Source organism: Ranitomeya variabilis, chromosome 1 (genome assembly GCF_051348905.1).
Source record: "Ranitomeya variabilis isolate aRanVar5 chromosome 1, aRanVar5.hap1, whole genome shotgun sequence".
NCBI classification, from domain to species: domain Eukaryota; kingdom Metazoa; phylum Chordata; class Amphibia; order Anura; family Dendrobatidae; genus Ranitomeya; species Ranitomeya variabilis.
Window position 1 is genome coordinate 355,127,613 of NC_135232.1, and position 17,199 is coordinate 355,144,811.

Here is a 17,199-nt window from a genome sequence, read left to right on the forward strand (position 1 = left end):
TGCTCCATACAGATATTTGCCCCTATATCATGCTGCACATGGCCCCATATAATGCTGCACATGGCCCCATACAGATGCCCCATACAGATTTGCCCCCATATCATGCACATGGCCCCATACAGATGCCCCATACAGATATTTGCTCCCATATCATGCTGCACATGGCCACATAAGATGCCCCATACAGATATATGCCCCCATATCATGCTGCACATGGCCACATAAGATGCCCCATACAGATATTTGCCCCCATATCATGCTGCACATGGCCACATAAGATGCTCCATACAGATATTTGCCCCATATGCTGTTGCTGCGATTAAGAAAATAAAAAGATTACATACTTACCTCTCCGGCCCCCAGCACTTGCTATAGTCACCTGGTCCCCGTTCCACCGCTGACCGCCGCTGTGTCTTCCCATCCTCTGCACCGACGTTCACCATAGGGGTGGAGCCGCATATTCATCACTGTAATGAGCGGTACCACGTGACCGCTCACACAGGACAAGCTGCTACATCTTAATGATGTAGAGATGATCTGCAAAGAGGAGTGGACCAAAATTCCTCCTGACATGTGCACAAACCTCCTAATCAACTACAAACTGTGCTTGCCAACAAGGGTTCTGCCACCAAGTATTAAGTCTTGTTTGCCAGAGGGATCAAATACTTATTTCTCACTGCAAAATGCAAATAAATTTATATAATTTATGCAATGTGATTTTCTGGATTTTATTTTTGATATTCTGTCTCTCACTTTTAAAATTAACCTACCCTTATAGACTGTTCATGTCTTTGTCAGTGGGCAATCTTACAAAATCAGCAAAGGATCAAATAATTATCCCCCCCACTGTATATCTTCTTTTACAGAATAATAAATGACATATATAAAAAACACTTTATTTTTTAGGAACCGGCAACCAAAAAAAGTGGTGGCAAAAAGAGCAAGAAACCCGTGCAGCTGGATTTAGGAGGCATGCTGATGGCATTGGAACAGAGGCAAACTATAGAGAAAAGCAAGCAGGCCACCAAACCACTAATCTTATCTGGTAAGTGGCTACAACCCCTTGTACTGCCTTGTGGTGTTCTAGATAAATATTCAGCACTGGGTGTACAATGATATCATGGTACTAAATATTCCACCAACCACTTCGAGTTTGAGCAAATAGTCTGAAGAATTGTAATGCCATCATCAAAGGAGTATTGTCTGATGGGCATCCATGAATATTCTCCACCTTTTAATTTTAGAAAAATCGGATTATAGCAACACTGAATTGGCGAGTTACATGGTAAAAGAGAATCTGTCACCAGGTCATAGGAGGACAGACTTTGCTCTTATGGTGTGTTTTTTTTTTTTTTTTAAAGTCCACTAAACAGTTCCTGAGATCTGGGCCCTTTCTACTCTATGACCTTTACCAAGGGGGTGTAGCTCACAGGATTCTTTGGTGGCGTGTCTTAAGGCTGCTCTGGATTATTACCCTTTAAGCCACACCTCCGTATGGCAGGTTTTAAACACAAAAACCTGCATATTCACAGGAACAGATGAAATAAAATGGGAGCAAAATCTGTCCATGTTTGACCTGATGACAGGTCCTCTTTATATATTATACCAAGCTCACTGTAGATAAAGTTGGCCACACACTATAGACTTCAGAGAGATTAGTCAGTCATGGTTGGTCTGTTAATGTCATCACCTTGGATGAAAAGCATAACTTAAAATAATCATTGGCACATACAGTACTATGCCCTGTGACCTTGGTCAAGAATCCACTGATGAGGGGCAGGGTATCTCCATTGTTTGGCATTTAATGACTGCACCCTGCAACAAAACACAGTAGATTCTTTTGCACAGTTAAGCAGTTGTGGCTTGTCGCCAGCAAACTATCACAATCGGCCCGTTATATTCCATTCCTTTAGGATAGCACTTATGTTCTACTCACCATACATGGCCACATAAAGTGCAACCTTAGAGAAAGATCAAGCAATGCAAGAACGTGAAATACAACAGCTAGGACATGTCACTGTTGGAATACCATAAAAATTAAAGTCTTTTTCAGAGGAAAAGAAGAAGCTGTTTGTCCCACAAACAAATTTATCACTTATCCATAAGATTGAAGTGGATGATTGATTGGGTTCCTATTGCTGGCACCCCCACTGTTCACATGATCAGGGGCCCCAAAGTCTCCTAATTGAATGGACTGGTTGTGTAGACACATGAGCACCTCCATATTCGCTGTCCCTGGGAGTAGTTGTCACACGATGCACTATCACTCTCATAACAGTGAACAGAGCAGTGGTCATGCAAGTTCACTACCCCACCATTCACACTCGGGACCTTCATTTTTGTTATTTGTGGGGGTCACAGCAATCAGACTCCAAAACATTATGTAAGTATGTTATTTATGGAGCAACCCATAAAACTCAAAACTAAAATATAACTAAGGAACTCCTATTATTTCACTTTTATAAAAAATAATTTGGAACCATTTTTACATTGATAGTAACAGGTCCCTTAATTTCACAATAATGAAACATCCTACTCATTGTCTCGGGAGAGATTGGGCCTGAAACTAAGAATTCCAATCCGGTGCTGACGCAAGACCTGAGGAGCCATAAATGCCTCACATGTATATGCCTGAGGCTTGTCTTAGTAAAAAGGCTGCACACATATAAACAGCCTTACCTTGTCTACGATGTGTCTAAAACTGTAGGAATGCGATGCATTTACTGGCTAAATCCAGGCTGTAACTTGTGATCAGTACAGTGAGAGTGTATTTCCAAAATTACTCCAATTTTTCTATACATTAATTGTATTTGAAGTTGTAGAACGATGTTCCAGGGGAACCAATTTGCTTCGCTATATTGTAAAATATTCTACTATATGGACCATGTTACGCATTTTGACAATGAATCGTGTATTTTGGACAATTTTGTTCATTTTTTTGTTTCAGTTGGAAGCGGCGTCACTGTAAAAGCCAGAGAGCTAGCAAATGTAGGGAAGACCTCACAATCAAAACTGAGTTTGACCCCGCACAACCCCCTGGATTCCACTTCCCCGCTTGTCAAGAAAGGAAAGCAGAGAGAAGTGCCAAAAGCCAAAAAACCCACTTCCCTTAAAAAGGTACTTAGTTTTTTTCTGGATTTGGAAACCCCAATGATTCCTTTGTGCTTTGTTTTGGCCTGCGGTTCATCCCTATTGACTTAGCTTCCCAAGTGATGGTGAAATGCTGTTTAGTTAATAGTGGTGTAGAATGGCAATATTATGTTTCATCATATATTTGTAAATTGTCTCTTCAGAGAGGAGGACTAGAACTCTAGGGCCACCTATTGGAAGTAGCAATCCTAACAGTCAATGTCGACCCTTTAACGAGCCTTGTCACATGACTTAGGATAATAGCCAAACCAGAATCTCAATTTGCAGACACTGTGTTTCGGGGTACTGCCCTTCGTCAGTGCAAAGTGGAGATCTGGTTTGGCTGTGTGAGAGGCGTCTGACCGGGATCCAAGAAGTATCGTTTCTCCTTGCGGAGAGTGACATGCTAAGCATGTCGAGGTGAGGAGACTTAAAGCCGCAATGCTCCTCTGGGAAACATGCAAATTGTCTCTTCAGAGAGGAAGAGGACTAGAACTCTAGTGCCACCTATTGGAAGTAGCAATCCGAACAGTCAGTGTCGACCCTTTAACGAGCCTTGTCACATGACTTAGGATAATAGCCAAACCAGAATCTCAATTTGCAGACACTGTGTTTCAGGGTACTGCCCCTCGTCAGTGCAAAGTGGAGATCTGGCTTGGCTGAGTGAGAGGCGTTAGGTTTTGCTGCGTTTTTAGTGCCAAAACCTTAATGAAGTTGCATAATGGTTTTTTTTATACACTAAACTTTATCAGCATGCACAAGAGACAATAAAAATACAGCAAAACCTGCTTTTTTTTAAGCAGCTTCTTTACTGCCAAGAGAGCAGCAAAAACGCAACATGTGAATGTAGCCTTTGCTGCCTTTTTTGCAAGCTAACCATTCCCAGAGCCTTTAATCGTTCCTCGTAGGACAATTGGAACAAGTGGTACTAAGAAAGGAGGCTCAGAGGAGACTGGGCCTAGTGTAGCAGCACTATACTGCTTTCCCTCCTTAAAGGGTTTATCTGAGACTTTACTTTTTTATCATGAGGCTCAGAACTGACAGATAAGTAGTTGCATAGTCACAGACCTCTCCTGCCAGTGATTCTCCAGCTTCACATCAACAGAAGAGCTCTTCTTTAGAGCTGCTCTGTCGACTGGGTGTTACTGCCGGTAAAATGCTTATTGATAGCTGGCTTCACGAAGTTATGCAGTGGGAAGCCGTCTGTCACTCAGCATGACCTCAGCAGTCACACCTTCAACGGAGCAGAACAGAAGCAGCTTCTCGGCCTATGTGATTTCACCGGAAGCATAGTAGCCTACACTAGCGCTCTGTACCTGCTTTGATCCGGCAGATATCAGCGCCAGCCACAATAGACAGACAGTCCCACCAGTCAGATCTGCTTCTGTGTCGAGAGCCAGGTTCTGTTGCACGTTGCTTTTATTGGAGATTTACTGGAATTCTGACCACCTATCTACTGACAGTGGAGTGCACCAGGTCCCCATTCGTGAGATTATTGCAGGTCCCATTGGTAGGATCCGCATTTACGTTCAAGCTTATACTATTTATGGCTGCCATTGCATTTGCACCACTCCGGCATGAGTGGTGCTACTAATCTGAGTTCCCTGCCTGTAGTCTTATACTTACCGGCCACCATCTTCACCTGTTATTGGCACCGCTCCGGTTGGTCTTCTGCAGGTTGTGACCTGCTGGATTGCTCCAGTGTTTGCTGGTCGAGTCTATAAGAGCCAGAACAAGGCTGTCATAGACTTGCAGTGAGTGCTTCTGACCATTACCTCTGACTTATGGTCCGTTAAAAGTTGCAGTAACAAGGTGGTGATGCAGGACCGGAGCAGCGCTATGAAGTGCTGAAGATGGAGGGTGGCAATTTCATATCTAATTTCTTATATGTCTATTAGTGGGTCAGTGATTTATTTTGCATTGAGTTGGAAAAAGGGAGAACATTTATAGACTCTTAGGTTTCTGCGAGTTTCTCTGATTGTAGAACATGAAGTGGTATCAGAAGCATTTGATATTGTGCAAGAAAATTTAGCAAGGTGCCATAATGTCCGCTTATGTTTCCCATAGGACAAGGATGGTGCAGAGGAGGGTGCATTGCCCGAATGATGTTGGCTTCATGATTCACCTAATAAATCAATTGATAAGACACAAAAATTGTCTGGAAATTTTGTAAAAATTGTTGCAAAATTATTAACTGGCAAATTGTAGGCTTTGTCCATGCCAACCAACCATCTTGTAGCTGTCATTTTTCTAAAAAGCCTTGGCAAAATGACATCTGAACTGTGTTGATTGCTGCATAAGTGGCCTGCATGTGCTTGTTGGGACTTTGCTGCCTGTTCCCTTCTAGAATCTTACGTAGCTGGTTTAGTTGGAGAAAAAAAAAACGATTTGTATATTTTTTTTTCGCAGATCATTTTGAAAGAGCGAGAGCAACGCAAACAGCTCAACTTGTTCCCTTCCCAAGAAGCAACTCCGCCAATACCACTTCCTCCAATAGACACAGATTGTACAGCAGAAAGCCAAGCCCTAACCGAACAGTCTCCAGCGTCTCCAGATCCCCACGATATTGGTAATTATGATCAAGAAGCACCGAAGAAAGAGTAGAGGGGTTAACGTTGTACTGCAAGTACTTTTTTAATTCAACCCATTTTATAACAGACCACATTGTAACTAAAGCCCCCCTTACACGTTAGACAAATGTCGGTCTATTCCTCCTATATCGATGATCTAATGTGTATGCCGGCACCTTTTGTGTATGAGAGAGACGACTGGCATGCCTGTTTGCCCATTTGCCAATCCATCAGCCAAAGCATCATTATCATTAGCCATGTGTATGGGTAGTGTGAGGCAGTGACGGGTATTATATGCGAGGGACTCTATTTATCCTCTAGGACCCGCATAGAAGCCTTTTTGCGCCACTGGAGTGCATTGCAGTCACAGGCATAGCTGTGGTTGCAATGCAAAATAAAAGTAAGTGTGGGCCTGGTCACATTATTTGGCCAAGGCAATGTTTAGGAAAACCCGTTAAGGGCTTTTATTTTTGGAGCAAACTACAGGATGGTTGTGGGGCGGTTCGCTCTCTCCAGCTGGGTCTTACAAGTGGCCCATGGCCGCAGATTCCATTTTACAAAACCCTGCAGCAAAGGGTTGAGTGTGTCAGTCTTGGTTTGCAAACTGCAGAGCTTGTGGCTCTGCAAAGATCCGGCTTGTGTGAAGTAATACAGAGCCGAAACACCAGGCACCCCTTCAGCGTGACACTGTGGTGCAGTTGCCCACGGAAACCGGTCTCTGATACGGTCCCTGGCTGCGATCTGGAGGTTACCATTTGTTTTTCCATTTGTGAGTTGCGTTGGACATTAGAAACTTTTGTTTTGAACTTTCCTGTGGTCACTGCCTGTCTGTCACACTGCACCAACCCTGCTGCACTACACTAGCTTAAGTGATTGCTTATTGCTCAACTATGCCAGCACTTACTGATTTACTGCATGAACCTTCACCAATCTTTAGGAGCCATAGCTACGCACTGCGACCCGTTAATTATGTTTGTCTGCTCAGAGATACTGCCATGCAGGGAATTATTACACCGCTCATTCCATTAAATACCGTTGTGGGAATTCTGTCCCCAGGTTTTTGCTACCCCCTATGTAGGGGCCGAGAACGCCGTTGTTGTCACTTACTGGTCTGCTGATCTAGCAGTTCTCTGAATATCGAGCTCTGTGTAACCCCGCCCACTCCACTGATTGGCAGCTGTCTGCCCATATACAGTGTACACAGACAGCTGTCAATCAAAGGTGGGGCGGGGTTATACAGAGCTCATGAATAGGTTTGACTGCCTGGCAGCAGGTTTATTAGCCCTCTAGTGATAATCTGCTGATAAAACCGTAATTTCTCTTAAATAGCTGGTGGCAAGGATTGTCGCAATATAGGAGAAAAGTTTAAAGGAACTCGGTCCCTTTAGAATTGACAGAATACGGTTTCTCACCAGTCAGAATATCCTAGTGACATGCCAAACATTCTGTGACTAAATAGCCCTTTCATTATATAGAAATATATATACCGTATATAAAAAAAAGTTTCTTTTTAAAATGGCTCAAACCTATGAAGCCATGTTTTCCCAGCTTTCTGTAAGTGTTCTGTGTGGAGTACAGCAGGCAGGTGTGGAGCGGTCAGGATTCAGCTGCATGCTGTGAGACGGGCGGGTGCAGCAGAGAGCTATCCGATGGGCTATCCGATGGGCGCACTACAGCTCTTACATCACTCCAGAAAGACTAAAGAGAGAAAATGCCAGAAACCATATAAAGAGCACTAAATAAAGCTAAAATCTGCAGACTGGTCATAATGTGGTCAGAAGCTTAGTATGATGCTGGTTTCTATATAGAAAATTAATTGAATCAAAGGCAGGTGCACGTGATGAGCTTCTCTTCCCGTGGTTCTTTTGAGTTCGGTGTTATGAAAGAAATATCTATTCGTAGATTCTGGACTGACTAATCACTGTCTTGACATACCAGAAGAAGACAGTACAGAAGCGGCTGATGCCTGTGCCTCTCCGCCTGACGAGCCATCTCCGGATCTTCCTGATTCCACAGACGTTCCTGTTCCTGTCCCACAACCAAGCTCCAACCTCCCCAAGATTCACAGCAGGCGATTTCGGGAGTGAGTCCATTCAGAATCTCATCATGTAGAATTGTTTTGGTCTTGGGGCTAAATAGTTTGATAGTACCACACCCAAAGGCTGCACCTCAAGGGGTGGAGCGAAGCTAAAATGGATTTTAATCCTAAATCTCTTTCTTTTTAATATCATATTCACATTTTTTTTCTTCTCTACTTTAATTAAAACTTGCATATCGTTCCCTCAATACTTTATGTAACTGCTTTATTTTCTTTTTACTTCTTCCTGTGTGATGACGCTTTTGTGAATCTCAGTGCATGCTGGGGTATTCAAACAAGTCATCATTTGGAGGCAGAGGCTGCGGTCACTGCCGTGGCCTCTGCCCCACCCTGAATGAAGCATCATCAGTGACTTCTATTTCAGCAGGTGGACTAGTCCCTGCTGTACTGAGCACGCGTCGAGTGTCAATTTCAACGTATCCTCAGTAGGATCTTGTTACTGTGCAATATGCACAGCAGCTGTTCTCCCTCACCTTAGAAGAGAGCACAGTGTCACTGCTCATTGTAAAGAGAGAACGCGGCAAACAGTTCCCAGCCCAGACCCCACATGTGATGTCACTTACGAGGATGAGGCTAGTCTCTGCTTGCTCGTTCTCTCCTTACATTGCGCATTGACAGTGCGCTCTCTTTTGTCAGCTCAACACTTCTCATCAGAGCCAGCGAGGGAGCGCATTGTCACTGTGCAGTGAGAAAACTATTGCACAGTGACAAGATCCTACTGAGCAATTAAGAACCGATGCATGCTCAGTAGAGCAGGGACTAGCCCAGCCACCGAAACGGACGTCACTGATGACACTTCGTTTCAGGGTGGGACAAGTGTCATCTAATAGCATGTAGTAAAAACTAAAATAAATAAAGCAGTTAGATACAGAAGTAAGGGACTTTTTAATTAAAGTCTATTAGAAAAAAAAAGATTGATATTAAATTTATAGAGATTTAGGATTAAAATAAATTTTAGTTTCGGACCACCCCTTTAAACTTCTTTTAGAGAATGTTATGTCATTTTCAGCAATTGATCTTAAAAAGCTAAGTCCAGTACTGTCCCTGCCGCTGCACTGGGTCTCTGGTTCTTTGACTGCTGTGGTGATCGTCACATGAAAAGTCTATCTGTGAGTTCAACGACTTGTGCCGCTAACATGAGCAGAGCCGCTGATCTCAGTGATTGGCTGCAACACATGACGCCACCACTGCAGCCAAACAGAGACTGTGTCAACGGCAGAGATGCAACACTATACCTGGCGAGGGGACCTAATAGTTTGGGTTTCTTTTATATATCTAAAGCAGCATATGACCTGTTTTTTTTCTAAAGACTGACTTTAAAAAGGGTATTGTGATGTGAATCCATATATCAGAGAGTCCCTGCCATTGTAGCCATTTAGGAAGGATCCTAGGTGACCACATATTGGGATTGCTCCAGATTTTCCTCTATCGCGGCCTTGGACCAGTGATGAGAGCACTAATAGGTAACTGAGCAGCTCCTTCTTCATTACCTGAGCATTTAGTGATTTATTGTGTATTTTCAGGTACTGCAGTCAGGTTCTCAGCAAAGAAGTGGACGCTTGTGTGACAGAACTTCTGAAGGAGCTGGTGCGTTTCCAGGATCGTTTGTACCTCAAAGATCCAGTGAAGGCAAAAACCAAAAGGCGTCTGGTGATGGGTTTACGGGAGGTGCTGAAACATCTGAAACTGAAGAAGCTGAAATGTGTAATCATTTCTCCCAACTGTGAAAAGATCCAGTCGAAAGGTAAATGAAACGTCAAGTAGTCTGATCATTCCTAATTCTTTGTGACCACTAGGCCTGTTATTTTATTTCGTATGAAGGGGTTTCCATGATTATATTCAGCAGAACTGGGGCAATGGTAGTCACTTCACAGTAATAGCGCCACACGTTGGCATTTTGCAGGTATTACAGTTCTTCATTGTTCTTGTGTAAGGATTTAGCTACACTAGCAGGCGTATCCTCATGTTCACAGGTGTCATAGTAAGGCTACGTTCACATTTGCGTTGTGCGCCGCAGCGTCGGCGCCGCAACGCACAACGCAAACAAAAACGCAGTTGCGTTTTGAACAAAAAAACGCAGCGTTTTGCGCCGCATGCGCCCCCCCCAAAGTCTAGACGATGTTTGGCATTTTTATTAGAAAACGCATGCGTCGTACAACGCACCACGACGCAAGTACTTGCGTCGTCTGCGTTGTCAATACAAATCAATGGTAAAAAAGGCGCATCGACGACGCAAAAGCGACGCAAACACGACGCATGCGTTTTTTAAAAAGTCGGCGCCGCACAAAAAATGCAACATGTTGCGTTTGCTGCGCCCTGACAGGTGCGCCCTAACGCCGCATGCGGCGTACGACGCACCAAAACGCATGACAACGCATGTACATGCGGCGCCATGCGGCCCCAATGTTAAAGATAGGGCCGCACGACGCATGCGTTTTGTTGCGGCGACGACGCTGCGGCGCACAACGCAAATGTGAACGTAGCCTAAGAGGTATGGCAGTGAAGTGGGCCTCATTGTCCTTGATAGTGGGGATCCTGGGGTTTAATTAATATAAAGTCCAAGAAAACTCTCTTTTAAGGGATTGTCTGCAGTAAACTTCCAGCGCAGCCTCTCTGACGCTGCTTTGGTCTCTGTTAATAGACTACAGTGGTGAGATCACATCAATAACCACTGCAGGCAATCACTAGGTCCAGCGTCTCGTGCCGTCCACATCTGCAGAGCCGCTACGCACAGTGATTGGCTGTGGCAGTCATGTGCGCTGTCGACTTGATGTCATGGCTACAGCTAAGAGTTTTTCTCGGACAACCCCTTTAACTGTTGCTACAATTGTAGCTTTTCATTAGTTTCATGTTCGTGGCTGAGCAGTGCAAGCCAGTAAGTATGGCACGTGGTTGCTGAGGCCGTTCATTGGCTGCAACAATCATGTCTATGCCACTTGTAAAAAGTCTATTTAATACCTAAAATCCAAATCCATAAAATTGTGAGTGTTGTAAGTTTGATGATGGATATGTAGTGTGCAGATAATGGCCTTCGGAATTACACGCTTCGTAAATGAATGTAATGTAATCTCGCTGTGGGTAAGTTGTCCTGTTGAAGCCCAGATTATCTTATCATGGATTCTTTTTTCTTCAGGAGGTTTGGATGACACTCTGCAATCAATCATTAACTTTGCCTGTGAGCAGAATATTCCCTTTGTGTTTGCTCTTAATCGTAAAGCTTTGGGTCGTTGTGTGAACAAGGCTGTACCCGTCAGCGTGGTTGGCATATTCAGCTATGATGGAGCGCAGGTGAGGCAGCAGTTATCCATTTTTTGATGGTAATAGAGCAGGTAAATGGATGGAAAAAAACATAAGAAGTCATTTTTATACCTAGGACACTGGGCACCTTCACATGCAAAGGCACCATAACTGCAAAAAAAAAAAATGTATTTTTTTTGTTACACGTCATTGTTGCACATGATTTTACTGCACTGCCAGATTTATCAGTGACTTACCAGGAGGGTCTTCAGGGATTCTGTTGTGGCTTACAAGGATGTTCTTCAGGGGTTCTGTTGTGACTGACAAGGAGGTTCTTCTGGGGTTCTGTAATGACTTACAAGGAGGTCCTTCAGGGGTTCTGTTGTGACTTACCAGGAGGTTCTTCAGGGGTTCTGTAATGACTTACAAGGAGGTCTTTCAGGGGTTCTGTTGTGACTTACCAGGAGGTTCTTCAGGGGTTCTGTAATGACTTACAAGGAGGTCCTTCAGGGGTTCTGTTGTGACTTACCAGGAGGTTCTTCAGGGGTTCTGTAATGACTTACAGGGAGGTCCTTCAGGGGTTCTGTTGTGACTTACCAGGAGGTTCTTCAGGGGTTCTGTAATGACTTACAAGGAGGTCCTTCAGGGGTTCTGTTGTGACTTACCAGGAGGTTCTTCAGGGGTTCTGTAATGACTTACAAGGAGGTCCTTCAGGGGTTCTGTTGTGACTTACCAGGAGGTTCTTCAGGGGTTCTGTAATGACTTACAAGGAGGTCCTTCAGGGGTTCTGTTGTGACTTACCAGGAGGTTCTTCAGGGGTTCTGTTGTGGCTTACAAGGATGTTCTTCAGGGGTTCTGTTGTGACTTACAAGGAGGTCTTTCAGGGGTTCTGTTGTGACTTACAAGGAGGTTCTTCAGGGGTTCTGTTGTGACTTACCAGGAGGTTCTTCAGGGGTTCTGTTGTGGTTTACAAGGATGTTCTTCAGGGGTTTTGTTGTGACTTACAAGAAGGTTCTTGAGGGGTTCTGTTGTGACTTACAAGGAGGTTCTTGAGAAGTTCTGTTGTAACTTACAAGGAGGTTCTTCATGGATTCTGTTGTGACTTACAGGGAGGTTCTTCAGGGGTTCTGTTGTGGCTTACAAGGATGTTCTTCAGGGGTTCTGTTGTGACTTGCAAGGAGGTCTTTCAGGGGTTCTGTTGTGACTTACAAGGAGGTTCTTCAGGGGTTCTGTTGTGACTTACCAGGAGGTTCTTCAGGGGTTCTGTTGTGGTTTACAAGGATGTTCTTCAGGGGTTTTGTTGTGACTTACAAGAAGGTTCTTGAGGGGTTCTGTTGTGACTTACAAGGAGGTTCTTGAGGGGTTCTGTTGTAACTTACAAGGAGGTTCTTCATGGATTTTGTTGTGACTTACAGGGAGGTTCTTAAGGGGTTCTGTTGTGGCTTACAAGGACGTTCTTCAGGGGTTCTGTTGTGACTTACATTGTTTCGACAGAAGGAATGGCTAGTCATACCATCAAATGTGATGGCATTGGTGACCGTTTTTCTGTCGATTTTCAAGCTTTCCTCCCCCCCCATCCTTCATACTTTTTCTAAATTAAGTATGGTATATTACTGTTGTAAACATGTCCTTAGTGAATGAGACTGGAAGCCAGGAAATGAGCTTTGATTCCTGCCACATGTCGTTCAGTCATTTGGGTGGAGCTATAGCACTAAACAGCCATGGCTGTATTCCCGCCCACTGCTATTCTCAGCACATTCAGGGTATCCATCTAAGAAACACAGGGCATCTCCTTGGCTGTTATGGTGATGCGGTGATCTAGGTTAATTTAACGGTTTTCTGACACCCTGCTGAATGCAACAAGGACACATTTAAAGGGAACCTGTCACCACGTTTTTGGAAGATGGGATAAAAATAGCGTTAAATAGGGGCAGAGGTGGGCGTTACATTAGTGTGTGTGTTATGCGTTTATTACCCACCTAAGTTGCCGAAATAACTTTGCAAAGTCTCCGTTTTCGCCTGTCAATCAGGCTGGTCAGGTCACATGGGCGTGGTGTCTTCACCCAGATTTGGCGTAGTTTTCCGTTGGTGGCGTAGTGGTGTGCGCATGCCCAAAGTCCGGAATCCTCTTCCAGGGGATTTAAAATAGCGCGGTGTTCGTTATTGCATTGGTGATCGGTGGGCGCGGCCATCTTCCTTTGGCCGCGCGTGCGCAGAAGCGGCGCTCTGCTGGCCGCGGCTTCAGGAAAATGGCCGCGGGATGCCGCGCGTGCGCAGATGGATATCGCGGCGGCCATTTTCCTGAAGCCGCGGCCAGCAGAGCGCCGCTTCTGCGCATGCGCGGCCAAAGGAAGATGGCCGCGCCCACCGATCACCAATGCAATAACGAACACCGCGCTATTTTAAATCCCCTGGAAGAGGATTCCGGACTTTGGGCATGCGCACACCACTACGCCACCAACGGAAAACTACGCCAAATCTGGGGGAAGACAACGCCCATGCGACCTGACCAGCCTGATTGACAGGCGAAAACGGAGACTTTGCAAAGTTATTTCGGCAACTTAGGTGGGTAATAAACGCATAACACACACACTAATGTAACGCCCACCTCTGCCCCTATTTAACGCTATTTTTATCCCATCTTCCAAAAACGTGGTGACAGGTTCCCTTTAAAGGTAATATTCTACACTGTCACGCTCTGATATTAACTGCAAGGGGAAAGCTGTGATGACCGATTTCTTTTAAAGAGGTCTTGTCACTGGTTCAAAAGTGGCAAGTTTTTTTTTTTATTATTATTTTATTCCCGTGGATCTTCTGAGTATTTTTCTTTTATGTTTTTTTAAAATCCACCATATGGTTGCTGAGAATTGGCCTTTTTAGTGCATATTTTTCTGGTCTTTATGATGATGGTGTGGCTCCCAGGATTCTATGGCGGGGTGACTTTAGGCTGCTGTGCAGTAACACCCCTGGATAGACACCAGACAAATTAGCACTAAAGAAAAAAGCTTATATCTCTGTAACCATACGGCAGATATAAAAAGAGAAAAAAATGTCATACTTAGATGAGCAGCAGGAATAAATACGATTAAAAAAGCTGGCGACTTTAGACCTGATGACAGGTCCTTTTTAATGCACATGATCATCTTTTGAATACAATTTCCCAGTTGCCAAACTTTTAAAGGGAATCTGTCGCCACAGGAGAGCAGAGAGAGGCCATCACACTGGTAACTCCCCCTTCATGTAAAATGATCTCTGGAGGCAGAGTTATCTTCCAGGCAACGTCCTGCCCAGAGTCGAGATGAAGTCATTTATATAAAGTGATAAGAGGATTTATCCACAACCAGGCATCACCTATGAGGCATACAGGCATCGCTCGACTCAGTAGTCTATAATCCATATGCCCATATTAATAGTTTAGTTCCCTTTACATAGATTAATTCTGGATGTAAATTATAACATGATGTTCATTAGTGAACATTGGGTTTAAGATTTCTACCCAAATTGTTAAATATTAGAAAATCAGGAATTAATGTAGGAATTTTATGGTAATTTTGCCCCCAGGCATTTTATAATTTTATTGTCAAGGCTATTTGAGCAAAAGTGAGCACAAAGAGTGCCACTATATGGGCGGTCAATAGGATATTTAATATTACGTGTCTGGTATGTGTTACAGGACCATTTTCACAAATTATATGATCTCACAATGAAGGCAAGACAAGATTATAAGGATATGGTTAATTCTTTACAAACGCAACAGAAAGAAAATGAGGGCGAAGAAAATGATGTGGAAACTGTCTCAGAAGACATTCAGCCAGAGTCTTTGGAAGTTGCTACAGAATCTGCCATGGAAGAGACAGAGGAGCCAAATTACAGTGAGTGTCCCCCAAATACTTGGCATTCTCCCACCAGCTTGCCTTATAGACATTTACACATAGTATAATCAGCCCAATGTGAGAAACAGTTATGTCTTCAATGATAAGAACATCAGTTTTTTATTCCAAGAATATTTAACTGTTGCAAAGACTTTGAAGACCAAGACAGACATCGGTGACATTCGCTATCCCTCTTGTTTGGTCTGTATATTACGTTGTTACAACCAAAAGGAGTTTTAAGATCTTAAGAATCCTGGGGCCCAGAACGATGTTGGCTTCTCTGTCACTAATGCAAGTTACTACACCTATGCAACGTTAACACAATGGAGCAATGAGAAGCATTTTACTTTATTTCCAGGTGATCCATTGCTTCAGTCTTTTTACATGTTAACCGGTGCTCTGTGATATTTCTACATCCAGTGGTTTAATAGGTGTTCCAGGGTTAGGAGAACATGGATTCTTCCCTCCAAAAATCTCACCACGCTTGTCCATGTGTGTGGTTTTGCAGTTCAGGTGTAGAGTTATTTTCTAGTTCTTTTTACTTTCTAGTCATGTTCCTGGTTTTACAGTGGTTGGGTATGATTGTTACCTGTTGTCACAGCAAAAAGTCAGGTCCTCCAATTAGACTGTCACATACAGGGTAAAGCAAAAATAAAAATGGTATTGTATGGGATTAAGCTTACAATGAGAATATAGCAGGTAGTGAAGATTTCTCAAAAAAGTGATTTATGAGACTATAGTGAATAGTACTGCTCGCCAATAGATTGGGGGAGTGCAGTAGGAAGGAACTGCTTTCCCCCAATCTTAGGGCAGCAGTACTATTCACCGTTTGTCAATTCCCTCACGTACGGGACTTCACACAGGACCCGTGTATCTGCCAGCAGCTTCTAGTATACTTCCCCCACCATCCCCTTGGGTGCTTGTGTATTTTTTATCCATGGATTTCTTAGAGTATTTAACACTCTGGACAGGATAATGCGTTTCAGGACAATTGGGCTCCTGTTTCATATTGGGCACAGATCAGAAGATCCATACTTAGTACCAAATACATAAATTATGTCATTTTGTACACCAGTCTTCAGAAACTTTATGGTGGAGTAAGATGCGCCAAATCCATTAAGTGCTAGGCACATTTTTAATGAATTTGGCACCTTTTTCAACTTATCTGCTCCACTGCCAGAAGTGTGTGCCAGGCAGAGGGTGGCATATATTTGTCATGCCAATTTTGTGGCATTAATTTTAATGAATCTTTTGGGCTTCTTTGGCCAAGCTGTAGCCCTTTTGAAAAAGTTGACTGAGCAGGCCACGCCTGGCTTAAAAACGGTAAAAGTAGCTAAATTTTTCAACATTTCAAGCAGTTTTGTGAATGAATTCTGGAAAAAAATTGCTTAATGAATTGGCAACTTAGTGTGGAATGGCCATAATCAGTCATACATTTAACTCTATTTTCTTAATCTTTTGTTCTACCAGTAAAAGTATGGAAACGAATGCTAGAAGAGACATACACTCCATATGCCGTGAGCCTTGAAGAATCTGTGACAAGTGACATGTTCAATTTTCATCTTTGATTACTGTTGTTTCAAGCTCACAAGAATCTGCAATTTGTTCGACAACACTGTGTGGGCCAGTTTACTGAAAACAAGTGGTCGTAGCCCCCTGTGGTCTTCCTGAGACAAGAGCCAGAGGTCTCTCAGCTTTTGCTAAATGAGGAACCCCACCTCGATTAGGTAAAGAAGCCCTAAGCCGTCACCTGAAATGCAGACGCCCGTTTGACTTGGAATGAAGCTGAAGATACTTTCAATCATTACAACTTCACTGATTTATTTTACCACGTATTAAAGAGGAAATTCCTTTTAGTATTTTGTTAATGTTTCTCCAACTATCTAATACAAATTTGGCTTCTTCTCCTTACCACTGACAAGCAGAGGAAAAGTGATCTTCTCCTAGAAGCAAGAAATAAAGACTGTATAAAGCAAGTTCTTTCTTATTACATACAGCCATCCTTTATCTCTTTAGCTCTGCTGAATATTTCCCTTTTTCATATAATTATAGTTTTCAGGGGTTATCAACACCATCTGAAAACATTTTTTTTCTGCTAATGCTTCGTTAGGACTATTTTTGTTAAATTATTAGATGTCAGATTAATAGAGCATTTCTTTTTATTAACTTTGTAGAAGAAAGAAAAGGGAATATTGGATTAAAAGGGTATCATTCCACTTTGAACAGAAATTGATGTCTGAACGCTAGTGCTGCTGTAAAGTGTTCACATCACGACTTCATAAAGTTTCACAAC

General features: G+C 43.3%; 1 protein-coding gene across 3 annotated transcripts in view; it reads left to right on the forward strand.

Annotated features, from left to right (window-relative positions):
• The window catches only part of SECISBP2 (SECIS binding protein 2), a 58,018-nt gene extending 41,256 nt beyond the window's left edge, over window positions 1–16,762 (forward strand). For 2 of the 3 annotated variants that reach the window (XM_077299845.1, XM_077299849.1), the window contains exons 5-12: window positions 907–1,045; window positions 2,948–3,117; window positions 5,539–5,698; window positions 7,602–7,782; window positions 9,321–9,541; window positions 10,931–11,085; window positions 14,708–14,906; window positions 16,377–16,762. In XM_077299845.1, coding sequence (XP_077155960.1) covers window positions 907–1,045; window positions 2,948–3,117; window positions 5,539–5,698; window positions 7,602–7,782; window positions 9,321–9,541; window positions 10,931–11,085; window positions 14,708–14,906; window positions 16,377–16,474 — 1,323 coding nt within the window. In that variant the 3' untranslated portion in view covers window positions 16,475–16,762. The remainder of the gene's footprint in view (window positions 1–906; window positions 1,046–2,947; window positions 3,118–5,538; window positions 5,699–7,601; window positions 7,783–9,320; window positions 9,542–10,930; window positions 11,086–14,707; window positions 14,907–16,376) is intronic. The other variant, XM_077299852.1, reaches the window with a different exon arrangement.
• Window positions 16,763–17,199: the final 437 nt, after the last annotated feature.